At 46.7% G+C, this 15,145-nt stretch overlaps 4 protein-coding genes across 4 annotated transcripts; 2 read left to right on the plus strand and 2 right to left on the minus strand.

The window, feature by feature from the left end:
- Positions 1–6,591: 6,591 nt before the first annotated feature.
- On the minus strand, positions 6,592–8,744 carry N7520_008481 (zinc finger BED domain-containing protein; the record flags this gene model as incomplete). The annotated part of the gene is made up of 3 exons (XM_057142415.1): positions 6,592–6,810; positions 7,922–8,557; positions 8,637–8,744. Coding segments are annotated over 3 exons (963 nt in total), but the record flags the coding sequence as incomplete, so codon positions are not given.
- Positions 8,745–10,840: 2,096 nt separating this feature from the next.
- On the plus strand, positions 10,841–11,440 carry N7520_008482 (uncharacterized protein; the record flags this gene model as incomplete). Its single annotated transcript, XM_057142416.1, has 1 exon — positions 10,841–11,440. One exon carries the CDS (start codon positions 10,841–10,843, stop codon positions 11,438–11,440), a length of 600 nt encoding a protein of 199 aa, XP_056991704.1.
- A 225-nt stretch (positions 11,441–11,665) lies between these two features.
- On the plus strand, positions 11,666–12,948 carry N7520_008483 (WD40 repeat domain-containing protein; the record flags this gene model as incomplete). Its single annotated transcript, XM_057142417.1, has 3 exons — positions 11,666–12,265; positions 12,412–12,577; positions 12,662–12,948. 3 exons carry the CDS (start codon positions 11,666–11,668, stop codon positions 12,946–12,948), a joined length of 1,053 nt encoding a protein of 350 aa, XP_056991705.1.
- Positions 12,949–14,186: 1,238 nt separating this feature from the next.
- Positions 14,187–14,606, minus strand: N7520_008484 (uncharacterized protein; the record flags this gene model as incomplete). Its single annotated transcript, XM_057142418.1, has 1 exon — positions 14,187–14,606. The coding sequence occupies one exon, from the start codon at positions 14,604–14,606 to the stop codon at positions 14,187–14,189; it is 420 nt and encodes a 139-aa protein (XP_056991706.1).
- Between the last annotated feature and the right edge of the window lie 539 nt (positions 14,607–15,145).

The raw sequence follows: 15,145 nt of genomic DNA on the forward strand, positions 1-15,145 counted from the left end.
GACAGGGCAGAGATAGAAAAGGTAAGGAATTACCCTCGCTCCTCTCCTATTATCCACCATTGTTCCCAGCAGAATCGTCATCTTCTTCATCTTCAGGACTAATGCCCTTGCCAAGTGACAGGACACCTCGGGCATCACCTACCCGGGCGTCGTATACTGCTTGTATCGGCTGCTTTGGCCGGGCTGGTACAGCCTTTGTCGCAGGTGACGGATCCCGGGTGGATATAGAGTGTACTTGGGGTACGGTTGCTTCACAGAATTGCGATGGTTGTAATGGTAAGAACGCGGTTTGCCATGTGGTGAGTATCCTCAATTCAGTACTGATTCGGAGCTAATTCGGGGTTGCTTCACTTCTAGGTCCCAATCGGCATGTTGTACGAATCATGGGTTCTCTTTGAGATCCTCGAGTGGGTCGATAATTCTGTCCCTGGCAGCGCAGCACCGAGTACAGGTCTTACTGCTCCAGTTGGTGTAGTTGGCTCTGGTCCCGCGGCGATCACATGGGGACCCGAATCTTCTGATGAAGCCCACGAAGCGTCGGTGAATCTCCTCGCTGCCCTTCGGAAAACGATTACTGCCCATTGTGTGGAAAATGGCCTTGATTCCGCGAAGAAGTGGGAAGGCGAACCCTGGTGGGAATATCAGCGGATCAGTCGTGATAAAGCTCGGGTTCAGCAGGATCGTATTGCTCGTCCTGTGACCTTTCCGAACACCCTTTGTCGTCTTGAACCTGACGAGGATGGGTATATGGTTTGGAATACTGCTATATGGAGTTACTTCCAGGATGTTGCAAATGCGGGTCTCGCAACTGGCGAGATGACCGCTGCAGTCGCTGATACTATCCGTAATAAGGCTTCCGAGTATTATTGTGAGTATTGATTCGGAAGGGATTCGGCTAGGTTTCGAGGTGATGTAGCAGAAACGGATTCTGTACCTCGCTTTCCTCGAAGAAGATCACAAAATCTTCTTCGTCTTGGTTATTTCTTCGAAGCCCAGGGCCTAGGCACTTTTGGATTTGTGCTAAGGCCCTAGGATTCGGCCTGAATGTCCTTTGTGTTTCGAATCCAGTTTTTTTTTTTTTTTTAAATTTTTGTTGATTTTCTTTGTTGTCCAACGCATCCCCCCTCGATTGGCGGTCGCCCCGACCGGTATATATAGTCGAGGTTGGATAGTGAAGGATAAGTGGAGAAGTAAGTAAAGGGATAGGTGAAGAAGTGAGTGAAGAAAGAAGTGAAGTTTTACTTCTTCTTCTTAGATGACTTTCTGAATTTGGTGATAAGCTGTTTTGCGTTCATATCGTCTTCGGCGACCCATTGGTTGTATTCCGAGGGCCAGCCTTTCCACTTCACTAGGAAGTGTATATCGTTATCAATGATCTTTTCATCTCGAAGCTCCTCGATTTCCCATTCGTCATCATCGTGTAGATCAGGTAACGAAGGTGATTCGGTGCCGTCTCGGGCATACCAAGGTTCGAGTAGTGTGACCGGGAAGACGTTATGTAAACGTTCGTATTTGACGGGTAATCCAAGGCGGTATGCCTGTTTGCCAACCTTGGCGAGGACCTTAAAGGGCCCGACGAATTTCGGGCTGAGCTTCTTGGAGAGAAGGTTCAATTTGAGGTTTTTGGCGGCCAATTTGACCATATCGCCGACCTTAAACTCCATAGGTTTGTGCTTCTGGTTATAGTGTTTCGTCATTGATTCGTTCGCCTTTCGCCAGCTTTCCTCTGTCGATTTACGGAGGTCTGCGAGCTTTTGGATTCGGTCTCGAGCTGAGGGTGCGTCTTTGTCTTCGACGTCAAGATCAGGGTGAAGACGCATTTCAGGGCTATACCCCATAAGCGCCATGAACGGTGATACTCCGGTAGTCGCGTTAACGGCATTATTACACGCAAACTGGGCGGTTCGAAGTAGATTTGGCCACGTAAGCTGCGAGTGGTCCACAAAACAGCGGAGATAGTATTCGAGCGTTTGATTCATACGCTCGGTTTGACCATCAGTTTGAGGGTGATAAGCGGTTGATAACCGAAGCTTAACGAGGGAATGATAGCACAATCTCGACCAAAATTTGCTGGTAAAGAGGCTTCCTCGATCGGAGACAATACCCTCTGGGGATCCGTACTTCAAATCGACATGTTCGTAGACGAGTTCGGCAAGTTCTCCGGCGGTAATCGTAGTCGTGACGGGTAAGAAAATGCAGTATTTCGTAAACCTATCGACAATGACTAAAATAGCATCAACACGCTCGTTTTTGTAAAGGACAGGGGGAAAACCTGTGATGAAATCCATGGAGATCTCAGCCCATGGCCTTTTTGGCTGTGGTAAGGGTTGAAGTGCTCCATAAGGCTTATGCCTTAGGGCCTTTACACCTTGACACACGGGGCATGACGAGACATAATCGATAACATCTCGATTCATCTTTGACCAATGGAATTTCCGCTTTAAAAGCTCTTCAGTACGATTTCGACCGAAGTGTCCGGAGTGGGGGTCGTCATGATGGAGTTCAAGAACCTTCTGACGAACAACCCCATCAGGGATAAAGAGCCGCTTACGATACCTTAAAAGGCCTTCAGCATCAATCTCCCACCCGATCCGGTTAGGAATCTCTCCTAAAACGGCATCCTTTCGCATCTTGGTCTCAGGATCGTCACCCTGGGCCTTCGCAATAAGGGCCTTCAAATCCGAATTTGGACTTGATGATAGAACATTTTCGTTCTGAGCAGCATAAACACATGCGCTTTGGGAAATAGAATAAGCAGAACTTAACGATTCCCAAACAGACCAATCCACTGTTTCAGCAGCATCTCGCCTGCTAAGCGGGCCCTCTACGTCCACGCTTGATTGGGTTTCGGGAGCGACCCGTTGAAGAAACTGAACCTTAGCGAATTTGCTTCGGATCATAGAAAGAAGGCTAACTGAATCAGGCTTTTCTGAATTCGGCTGCCGAGATAGACCATCTGCCGGGTTGGATTTGCCCGAGCGATGTCGAATCTCAATATCAAAGGGGGTAAGCACCATACACCATCGCGCCTGTCTACCGTTCAACCTGGGTTGCTTCATAAAAGTTTGCAGGTTGTAGTGATCTGTAAGCACCTCGATGGTATACTGGCTACCCTCTAGATAATGTCGCCAGCTTTTAAAAGACTGAACGATGGCGAAAAGCTCCTGATCCGGAGTCGAATAATTCAACTCCGCTCCGGTAAACTTCCGCGACCAAAAGGCCACTGGGTGCCAGACGTCATGATCGTCTGGCTGGGAAAGAATTCCGGACATGCCGAGATTCGAGGCATCCGTCTCCAATCGAATCCTCCTTGAAGGATCAAAATATCGAAGGAGAGGTGCTTCCCTAAAAGATCCGATTAGTGTACGAAACGCACGTAATTCGGGCTCGCTTAGCTGCACGGATCCAGGTTTTTTCCCATTTTTACTCCCCTTGAGGAGATCAGTAAGTGGCAGCGCTATCAAAGAGTAGTTCTTGATAAAGCGTCGGTAAAAGTTGCAAAATCCAAGGAACACTTGGATATCATGGTAGGTCTTAGGGACCTCCCACGATTCGATAGCGGAAATCCGCTGAGGATCCATAGATATACCCCCTTGTCCAATAATGAACCCGAGGAAATCGACTTCTGATTGGTAGAAGGTGCATTTTGACACTTTTGCGTATAATTGTGCATCTCGGAGACGTATAAGCACTTGCTTTATATGCTCCGTGTGCTCATCTCTCGATTTCGAGAAGATGAGAATATCGTCTAAATAGGCGATACAGATGATATCAAGAAGTCCATGCAAAGCAGTATGGATATACGACTGAAAGGTAGCAGGAGCGTTAGTTAGCCCAAAAGGCATAACCGTATACTCGAAGTGGCCGTAACGTGTACGAAAAGCTGTCTTCCATTCGTCGCCTTCCTTGATTCGGATCCGATAGTACGCATCCTGCACATCGACTTTTGAAAAGTGAGTAGCGCCAGATAATCGGTCGAGGATCTCCGAAATCAAGGGTAAAGGGTAACGATTTTTAACCGAAACTCGATTGAGTCCTCGGTAATCAACGCATAACCTTAATCCTCCGTCCTTTTTAGGTACGAAGAGGATTGGAGCGCCAGCGGGGCTCTTTGAGGGTCGGATTCGACCATTTTGGAGATTTTCGTCTAGGTATCGACGTAATTCCGCCAATTCTGTTTGCGAAAGTGGGTAAATTGGTCCAAAAGGAGGTGTTGCTCCAGGTGTTAACTCAATGGAGTGGTCAGAGTTCTTAAAAGGGGGTAACGTCTTCGATTTCACGTTCTCGAAAACGTCCCGAAACTCCTCCAATTCAGGTGGTAACCCTTGCGGATCCACCCCTGAATCGTCCTCGTTTTCGGGTTTATACACCTCTTCGGGTAACTTGACCACAGCGAAGACACATACTTCATTTCTGCACTTTTTGGCGAATCTCCAAGGCGTTTCGATAATAGTGGACGATACTGAGGTTTCGAACCACCACATACGATTCGCAGGTGATAAGTGTATCTTCAGGTCACAGAGAGTGGTCATGGATAATAAAACAGGGCTTCCTTGAGGTCTCGGGTCCCTATCGACAGCGACACATACTCTCTCGAAGGTTTTAGTAGTACCCCTTGAATCTTTAATACTGAGGGGAACCCTCCATACTCCATATGTGGGTACAAGGACGTCCCCGATAGCACGGATCAAGGGTTCTGTTGTCTTGGCTTGCTGCAGATGCTGACTTTTTGCAAATTCGTAGCTAACTAGGTCGACTTCGGCTCCAGTATCGAGATCCGCATGGGTCTCGGTGCCGTTTCGTAGCCGAATCGGGATGAATAATCGAGTTGCTGTGCCAAGTTGGGGTAAGGATTGGGTCGAAGACGGCTGGCCATCCTGCTCGACCCTCACACTTTTCCCGCCTTAGCCGATTGCGCTTTTACAGCGTTTGCAGGATTTTTCTTGCACTCTGGGCTGTTGCCATAGTGGTCAGGACTCGAACAGTTGATGCACTCCTTCTGCTGGGTCTTGGGATTCAGCTTCCAAATCCAGTGAGCGGGGTGTGTGTTTGTAGAGTCCTTAGGTGATTCAGTAGCGTTTCTTCTAGGAATCCCCCTTGGAGCTTGACGGGGTCTTCCTCGGAAGTTACCTCGGCCTCTCTTCACTGGGGTAGGTGCTTCCGTATTTATGGTGGAATTGCTATTCTGTGCCCTTTTTGGGTTTTCTTTTGGTGTATGCCCTTGGGGTTTCACCTTGTTTTGGATGATGGTCCAGTGGCGATTCGCTTCTGCAACCATATCCTTAAGGGTTTCAGGCAACTGGCCTGCCCGGGCAATAATGATTGCATCTTTGAGGTTTCGTTGAAGCTTTGAGTAGTAGATCTGAGCACGACGCTGCTCGGAAGGCTTCTCGAAGAAGCGTTCTAAACTTAGTAGATACTGGTGGAATTCGATAGGTGTCTGGGTTGGGCGCTGCTTTGCTTCTTCGAATCGATCTTGATAATCGATAATGCCAGTGGACATATTGGCAATAAGCTCATCTGTCCATTCCTTGAAATACGTCCACGTATGGGTAGCGTATCGGGCTTCATCCTCATCAAGTTCTTCGATGTGTGTAAACCACCGTTGTCGACAGTCTTCGTCCATATTGAAAGAAGCAGCGATAATCTGGGCATCTTCGGTCTTGAATTGCCGTGGGGCAGCACGGAATATCTGTTCGTGATTTTTGAACCATTCCTGCTGCTGTTGTAGGCTGAAGTGAAGAGTAAAAGGTTTTTTCAAGTCCGGTAGCTTCAGATCCTTTTTATGGACGTGTCCACTTCGGTCCGAGTCCGAATCGGTTCCTTCTCGGGGGCGTTTCGAAGTATGTTTTTGGACTTGTTTCTCTAGCTCTTCAATTCGCTTAAGGAGACGGGCGGTCATGAGCATGTTCTTCTCTTTCTCCCTAAGTTCTCTAATTGTGGGGTCACTCAGGGATTCGCCTATGGAAGCGAGCGGTTCGAGGTCCGAATCGTCATCGTCTCGAGGTGGTTCCGTGGTGGAGTCGATCGGGGTTGGATCCACGGTCGGCGCTAGCTCCACCGGGTCCACCGAAGGTTGTGGGTTACTGCGAGTAGTACGCACCATCTTTTCTTCTCTATCATATCAAAGAAGAATCAGAATTGTTAGGGTTTATGGATAAGATAGAGGGAGAATAGATGGGTTGTAAAAAAGCAGTAATCAGATTTGTATCAAAACTGATTCTTGAAGGAATCGTAGGTACTAAGAGAGAGATGGGCTTTATACCCCGCACTCTCTCGGTAAGGTCAGCTGAGGTCACATGAGAGAACTTCCAGATACTCCTTGTCAGTTTCGTGACAATATACATCATCAAGTCTTGAATAGTCACTTCATGAAGAGACCCTCGACGATAATGACAGATGTCTCGCGCACTGTTGAAAAGCCTTTCCACCCCCGCGCCGGTGGCCGGAACCGAAAGCAAGTCGCGTGCCAGCCGAGAAAGCACAGGGAACTCACGCTCATGTTCTCTCCAATAGAGCCGTGGTGGCACGGGAACATTTGCTATAGAAATCAGTTAGTGGTCTAAGTGTAGTATGCCAGTTGCCCATACCTTCTCGGAGGTACCGATCCACCTCGTCATGCTCTACCCCTTCGAGGAGCATATAGTCATTAACTGGTTCAAGTAGCCGATCAAGTTCTGAACTATGCAGTGCCGACGAACGATGCACTGTACGGAACAATAGCTCAGGATTTTGTTGTTGATACTGCGTGAAACACGCTCTCAAGTATTCACAGTACCTTTTCGAAGTATCCTCGTGGCAAATAGAATACTCCCTGTCATCAAAGGCAGATAGTTTATATTGAGGAGCAAGTAGAGCTCCCGTGCCATAGAGAAAGCCGTGGTCACGGTAGGTCTTCTCAAAGTACTCTCTCAGTTTCTGCCTCGCAACGAGCAGCGCGCTATACATGTCCTTCTTCCAAGGCGTTGTCTTTTTCTTCAACTTTCGATTTGACCGTTCGATATGCTCCAGAAGTTTCCTATACACAAGGAACACGCTATGAATTGTCACGTCTTTGGTCTTCATTAGAGCCATGGTGAATTGAAAGAACGGTTTGGTCAAGTGGACTAGATAGTCAATCTGCCGCCATTCAATGTCAGTAATCTTGAACTGAGAGTATTCATGATCGTCGCAGTATTTGTCGATGATATTTCTTAGTCGACGCGCACGGCGAAGCATCAAAACAGTGGAGTTCCAGCGTGTTTGAACATCGTGCAACGGAAACAGCCGGGTTCCGCCTGATTGAAGACATAAAAATGTATCTCGCCGTTGTGGGCTTGCATTGACAAATACCGCAAATGACCGAATCTGCCTTGATCAGTACTCCGCCCATATTTACAGTCATTCGTGGAAGCTCCAGACTCACCTTTGCCAGGGTATGAGCCACATCTCCGTGGCTTGCTGAGTCTCTTAAACCGATGACTTGAGTATCAGACCAAAAGGTCTTTACTTCTTTGTTCTTGGGCGCTGCTCTAATATGCCCCAAAAGCTGCTTTAGGCAAAGCTGGATCACATGGGCCATACAAGGAACCCGGATAATGGATTCCCTGGAGCCAATCGCGCCAGTAGAGATCAGTTTTTCTTGCAAAGCGCGGATCAACGTCTCATTGTTGGACGCATTATCTGTCGTGACGCTAAAGATGCGATCCAAGAGTCCACGTTCCTTCAGTAACTGATGGAGAACATCACTGAGGTTGTTCCCTGTGTGGGGACCGTGCAATGGTTCAAAGCCAAGGAGCATTTCTCGGTAATTCCAATCTTTGTCAATGAAATAGACTGTGATTGCCATAAATGCTTGCTGGAATGGACTGGTCCAACAATCCAACGCGAGTGACACCTTAGCGTCTTCAGGCAGATCTTGCAATTGCGACTCCTGTTGAACTGTAACTGCATTCCGGAGTCGCCTTCGCAGGGTTTTTGCTGACGGAAGTTCCAGTACTCCAGTTCCCGAATTTACGAGGTTAAGCAGCCTCTGGAACACAGGGTTCTCCACTGTTTGGAATGGCAACCGAAGACAGGTAATAGTCTTTAACAACTGCTCCTCAAGTTGGAATGTTGTTACCTTGTGCACATTGGCCGACTCCCTCATGGAATGGTTTTGCAACGAATCGGGGATTAGTGTTTGATGAGATCCTCTTTTCTTTCCCTTGCGGCAAGAATTTGACTTTTGGTGTCTACTCATAGCACTTGTCCCATTGCCTTTGTACTGTGGATGATCAAGCAAAGTAAGACAGGCTTTACAAAGGACTCGTGGGCGCCCAGAATCGATATCGGCTACCTGGTCAAAGTGTTTCCAAGCGTCGGCATGACGCGACTCGGTAGACCACTTGATTTGGGACTGACCGTCCCCGTTTAGCTTGTGGCCATATTCGGTTTTCTCCCACCATCCTAAAAATTCTCTCTCCAGGTATAACTCGTACAAAATCCAGTTCTTTCTGCGTTGAGGTCCCACGCGTCTTAGCGTCGCCGGAGGTCTTCGAGTATTTATGTCGTAGCTCTCGCGGGATTCGGTGAAAGGCTGTAGGCTATCTTAGCATACCAGTGGGGAGTCTCGGAATAGTCAATCAAGCACACGAAGGAGGCATTTGTTCTCATACAGAAGACTGAATATCCGAGTCCAACAAAACGTCAGACGATGGCTCAATAGAGAGCAGAGGGCTGAAAGCCTGATACCTTGATTGCGATGACGAGGAAGAAGCCGCCATGTTGATGGTTTGTGCCATCGGAGTTGAAGGTAAAAATATCCATCTTGTGTGCTTGAATGTGGATATTTGTTAGAGTCGCGTCGTGCGTTTGGATCTATCTATTCTTGAGTCGCGCAAGCCCGCGGGTACCCAAAACCCAACCCAACCCAAAACCCGCGCGACTTGAGGACGCTGAGAACATTCCAATGGCTAATTTTAAGTGCGTCAAGTTGAATATAATCGAATGAATACAACGCAGTAAGCTTGGATTCCATTAAACTTTCATAAGCTCATCGATACGGCTTGAGATCTCTTGAGATACAGAAAGACTGTCAAGAGAAACCTCGAGATAAGCCTAATATATATATATTTTCTGACACATGATGAGGGGGCAGTATTTGAGCGTAACACACAGCCAAAAGCGTGACAATTATAAAATACAAAAATTACACACAGTGACTAATCAGTTTTATTCGCGATTTAGCCATATACTTGGGTATTTTGGGTAACCCACGGGTACCCGCCAAGAACCCACGGGCGGGTTCATGAAGGCCAAAACCCGCGGTGGGCTACCCGTGGGCGGGTAAAGAAAATGAAAACCCAACCCAAACCCACGCTTGGCGAGGTCTAGTTTGCATACTAATTACTGGATATGAGGTTTTTATCTGGCAGAAAATGCGGCAGAATTACTTAAAGTGGGTCGGGGGGTTTCAAACTCATGGAACGCCACTGTATATAGGGCCCTAAAACGTGCTATAAACATGCTGTATTAAAAGGCTTGGCATGTTTGCTATAATTTGCGACCCAATTGGGGACCCAGTGGGGATCCATAAAAACCCTATGGATCTTGGGTCCATTTCATACGCTTGTTCATGGCCAATTTACGCTAAATCCGCCTGAGACATGGCCATGTAATGGAGTTCTCAATCATTTTTGGTAGGAAAATGCGGACAGCTGGTCTCAATGACATAGGTTTAATGCTAGAGAAACATAGTATTGAACATCCAGTTAAGTGGTGGCGGGGAGAGTAGAGTGTAGAATCGTCGAAATAAACAATTCACTCAGCCAAGGTCACTGAAGGCCAGTAGGTGCAGTGTAGACCTATGCACACGCATGATACTGTCTAATCCGGCGAAGTTCGAATCTCATGGGATCCCATTGGACAAGGTGCCTGTCCCAGATGCATAGATCTAGTGCAGTGGAGAAGCGGGCATACGTACGTCGCGATCCTAAATGCCGCGTCACCAAGCTAAGCAGCCTAGTGCAGTGGAGAAGTGGGCATACGTACGTCGCGATCCTAAATGCCGCGTCACCAAGCTAAGCAGCCTACCTGGAAAGCTTCAAGGGTGGATACTCTATGAACGATTGGATTGGTCCGGGAGTGAAATATCAATTTGAGCTTAGCTTTTTGAACCACCTTGTTACTCGCTTTTGAACTAGTCATTATCGACATTTAGCCAAAAGAGAAGAGAGACAAAGAGACTAGAGCAGTCATCATAACAGCCTAGGAGTCTTTAATTATCGGGGGAAAAATCAAGAGGAAACTGGGAAATTATCTGCTAAGGTACAACAGTTTCTCTTCGCATAAATATAAGACAGTAAATCTCGGAATATTTAGTAGCGGGAATCATTTTCGATGTCCTCGGCGAACACCCAAAGGAAGCTAAAACAGTCTATGCAGATACGGCAACTAATTAACGCGAAAAAATATGGTGCTACGCAGCATCGCAACGCTAGTTACTGATGTCCTATATTGGTATTTAGTGCGCAGCAAGCTTCAAACTGGTATGGACTGGGATTATACTCCACACTCGTTCCGGTGAGACAGGGATAATTTGCCGACGATGGGATATATAAAGCGGCCCTATCTCCCTTGTGCTAAGAAGCCATCAACTCATTAAAAAGCTGGCAATCCCTTGCAGCTTCTTATTTTACGCAGACTCTTATCTGCGAAGATCGGTAGGTGGTCACTATTTCTTGTGGATGCCCATCTCTGACTGAGTGTGGACTGACATATTTAAGACAGTTTCGAAAGACATCTACATGGATTTGCTTTATTTGGCCTGCATTCTTATCCTCGATCTCATTGCCATCTACTACCGATATACCGAAGGAACATGGTCAAATTCAGCCCTATCCTGTGTGGCGTTCTCGCATGCGGTCTTGTTGATCCATGTCTTGCTGGAGACAATGCGACAGCATCTGTGATTACCACCCCGATCTTCCAAGAATGGGACAACGGATCATCCAACATGACTGTCACTCTGGGTGTCATCAACGCCGACTACGCATGGCAATATGCCAATACCACGTCCAATCTCAGCAAGCGCACGGGTATTTCCACGGTCGTGACAGTGGTCAAGCACGGAGTAAAGACCATTGCCACGGTAAAAGCAGCGATTGAAATCTGGGAGTTCGTTGCTGGTGTCATTAAGTCGAAGTCGGAGGCAGATTCGTGCACGTTGACATATGGTACGGATATTACTGGTGATTATTACTATGGTTATGCGTACAAGGCCACAACTACTGGAGAGAATTGTGACACCACGGCGGAACGCAAGACAATATTGAGTGCTGTTGAAAATTGTGCTACTACCCTGCATTCTAAAGGTGCTGCCGTTGGCTGTTGCACTTTTCACCACGGGGGTACTTGGCATGGCCATCTGCAGCTGAGTGCTGAGCCGGTGACCTACCCTGTGCATACAGTCACTTGTTAATAACGAAATTTTCCCTCCGAATAGCTCATTTATTAACAAAGACGAAGCAGGTATTTCGATGCTTTGTTATTCTAAATAAATAAAGAAAAGTCATTGCCGAGTAGGTGCAGATCAAAAGGCCTCATTGCATACATTTCAGCTCATTTGACTAGCTACTGTATAAAAGAATGATTGTATCAGACAAGAATTCCAAAAAAATGTAGACTAAAGATGGAAAAAACATACATGCCAGTTCTGACACGCCTTATCGATGACATAGAAAGTGAAGAGTCCGAGAAAAAGCAGTTGATAGAGCGATTTCAGAGAATTGTCGGTGCTATCGTTCTTCTCGCCGCTCCGCTTCCCATCCAGTCGCTTTCAAGACTTCTGATTGTCGAGACACAGCTGCTTCGCACACATCTAGACTCATTTCGATTTGTTCTCAGCGTTCCCATAGCTAACGAGTCGGACAGACCAGTCAGGATTCTCCATCTGTCCTTCCGAGACTTTTTAGTCTCGTCCTCAGATGAAAACTTCCGGGTGCCTGCGAAGACCAAGAACAGTGAGATTGCGAAACTTTGCTTCAATATGATGAAACTTCATTTGAAAAAGAACGTTTGCAGTTTGAAAAGTCCTGCAGCCAAGAGAGCGAATATTGATCCGCAACCTATTCGTTATCTGTTTCCTGCAGAGCTAAGCTATGCCTGCCGCTACTGGGGCACCCATTTTGAGGGTGGGATAATTTCTGAGAGTGAGGCAGCGGAACTTTTGTTGTTTCTGAAAGAGTATTTCTTGTATTGGGTCGAAGCGATGAGTCTGCTGGGGATTGCGATGGAGACAGTGGGGGTAATTAATCGGCTTCAAATGGCTTTCTCAGTGAGTATTTTGGTTCGCATAGATTGATTGCATGCCTGATAGCTTGCTTTTCCAATGTTATCAGTAGTGTCTATTAGATAAATTATGAGGAGACTATGCTAACAATGAATTTACAGGCCCAGAACTCCCTGGAGCTTTCGGCCTTCCTACATGATGCCAGCCGATTCGTTCTCAGAGTTCGCAATGTGATCGACAAAACACCTCTTCAACTCTACTGTTCGGCTTTGATATTTTTTATCCCAGGGGGTAGCTTCGATGCTGAAACTCGAAATCTTTCTCAAGGTATGTTTCCATGTGTCAAGCGACGAACTTGTTTAACAATATCCCTTTAGGTGAGAACAGAGAACTCTCATTTGATTAATAGAGTTCAAGAAGCATATCGCTTTGCTCTTCACTCTAAGACAGGGATCGAAAAGTATCCACTTCAAGTGTATAACTCTGCACTGGTGTTTAGCCCCACCAGTAGTATAACTAAGATCCAATTCGAAAAAGAGGGACCGGTCTGGTTAACTGCAAAATCAGCCATGGAGGAGAATTGGAATGCATGTTTGCAGACCCTCGAGGGTCATAGGGACTCGGTCAGTTCGGTCGTTTTCTCCCATGACTCTAAGCTCCTCGCGTCTGCTTCAGACGATACAACCGTCAAGGTGTGAAATGCCAGCAGCGGGCAATGCCTCCAGACTTTGCTTGCTAAGTCCATCACAATCACCTCCTTCGACGGTTCCACTGGCTGTATTCACCTTGATACTGGTATTGTTCGTTCTTGTTCTACTTTAAATACAACGCCCACGAACATCGGTCCTCCTCAAACCCCGCAATTCGAGAAACTAGGTGTAAGTTCTGATAGAACCTGGATCACTTGGCACTCTGGAAATCTACTTTGGCTACCGCCCGATTACCGGCCATCATCTTCTGCCGTGTAGCTTTTGAGGGTGACACTAGGCTGTAACTCGGGAAGAGTACTCAATTTTAAATTGAATTGTCACGAATTGTCACATCTCTTTCCTTAGCAATGAGGGAACCCAAGGTACATTTCAATCTCATGCAACATTATTATCCATAATTTACTCTCACTATGCTTAGAAAAGATTACATCTCGTGGGCTGGGGCACTGCAAAATAGATGCGACAACGTTGTATTAAGTGCATATATATATCTGTTTCCTATTGTGATAGCCAAGGTAGAATATGTTGGTAAGGTCAAATGCTAATCAGGGTGCCTATTAGTTAATGTCTCTCTGAACACGTAATCAGGGTCGAAAAGCATGTACCAATGGTATGGGTCACGTATGTGTACTTGTCTGGTATTCTCTAGTCTTCACCACAGCAGTTTAACATGTGGTATGCTGACTAATAAAAGTTGATTACATAATCCATTATCCCGACAATATCTACTCGCATGATTTGTGCAGACCCGCTGACCTACTCTAGGTTTCTATGGAATTCCCGGAGCTCTTCGTACCGCTCATATAAACTTACTAGTGCTCTACAATACTATACAACCATCATTTTACAGTGGCCCTCAACTTACTGCAGCCAGCCAAATTAATAATCTGCACTAAGGTCTTGGCAGTGGGGCTAGAAAAGGGTGATTGAGTGTGTATCGGTCAAGCCGATTTTGAGAACAACTGTAAGGTCGGCACTCGCCTCTTAATCTCTAGCACAAAACCTCGAATGCCCATTTGTTTCAAAGCCCATCCCAAGCGAAACTGCACTTCCCGTATTTTCTCCCGAAACCCCTCGCGCATATCTGCACACATGAAACGAAAATTGAATCCCCCTGTTCTCATCTGGAACGCACAGTCACTACCGACATATAACTGAGGCTCAGACAATGACCTGCATGAGCGCCTTCGAATAACTCACTAGGCTGTATATAACACACAGGTACATCACACAAAGACTGGGCTGCAGTCGGGACAGGAAATTGATTCGCTCCAAAGGTCCCGTCCCCCAAGACAGTTTCTTAAAACCATGTGGATGAACTCAGTCGCCAGTGTTGGAAATGCAGGTCGAGTCTCGGCCAAAGCCTGAGCCGCTGGAGCCAAACGCAGTAAGCCGAGCGAGGTGCAGTGGTAGGGGAATCGGATCCGAATAACCGATGAATCCAGGCCAGATGCGATGTAGTCCAAGACGCTCCCAAGGAAGGCACAGGCGAGAAGAACTGTATATCCGAGTTGAATGGAAGGCTGTGTCTCATAAAGATGAATGACCGTTGGAAGAGTGCTCGTCCAAATGACGGCTAACACAGCTCCAAGCTCCAATTCCGGTTTGTGAGACTTTGTGCTGTAATCTTTTCGAAAGTTGGACATGAATTGATTGAGTAAGGTCAATGAGCATAATAACATGATGCTGGCTTAAAAGACGACCACAGAAAACGTAATGAAAGCCCCATTGCCGATCAGAGGAAAGCGAAAAAAGGGGATTTGTGCAAGAAGAACAGAGAAATAAGATAACCCACAAAAGCTGATGAGGGAGAAGATGGCACAATGCCAGGTTTTGGATGAATTACGTTTTTCCATGTTGGGCATATTTTTGCTGCTAGAAAGACGTATGAGATGTTCTTCCCCTTCCATGTCGGACAACACCATTTATAAATGGTAAGCTGAGGAGTGGTGACCCTTGCAGCCCGGTCATTGACAGCGAAAAGAAGCTCATCACCGCAGGCTGCGTAGATTTGGATCGTTTACAAGACTTCTAAGGTCTGTTCTCGAAGTATTGAGTCCAAGTACTGTTTTTCAACAGTTGAGTGAGGAACGGGTCGTCGGTAGCGATTGTATCTGGATGCAATTATCGACTGTGACAGCCCAATATCCAAGAGAGCAAGCGTTTCATCGACAAACGCTGAACG

The sequence above is a fragment of the Penicillium odoratum genome (assembly GCF_028828045.1).
Source record: "Penicillium odoratum strain IBT 22623 chromosome Unknown utg000006l_segment0_segment0, whole genome shotgun sequence".
NCBI classification, from domain to species: domain Eukaryota; kingdom Fungi; phylum Ascomycota; class Eurotiomycetes; order Eurotiales; family Aspergillaceae; genus Penicillium; species Penicillium odoratum.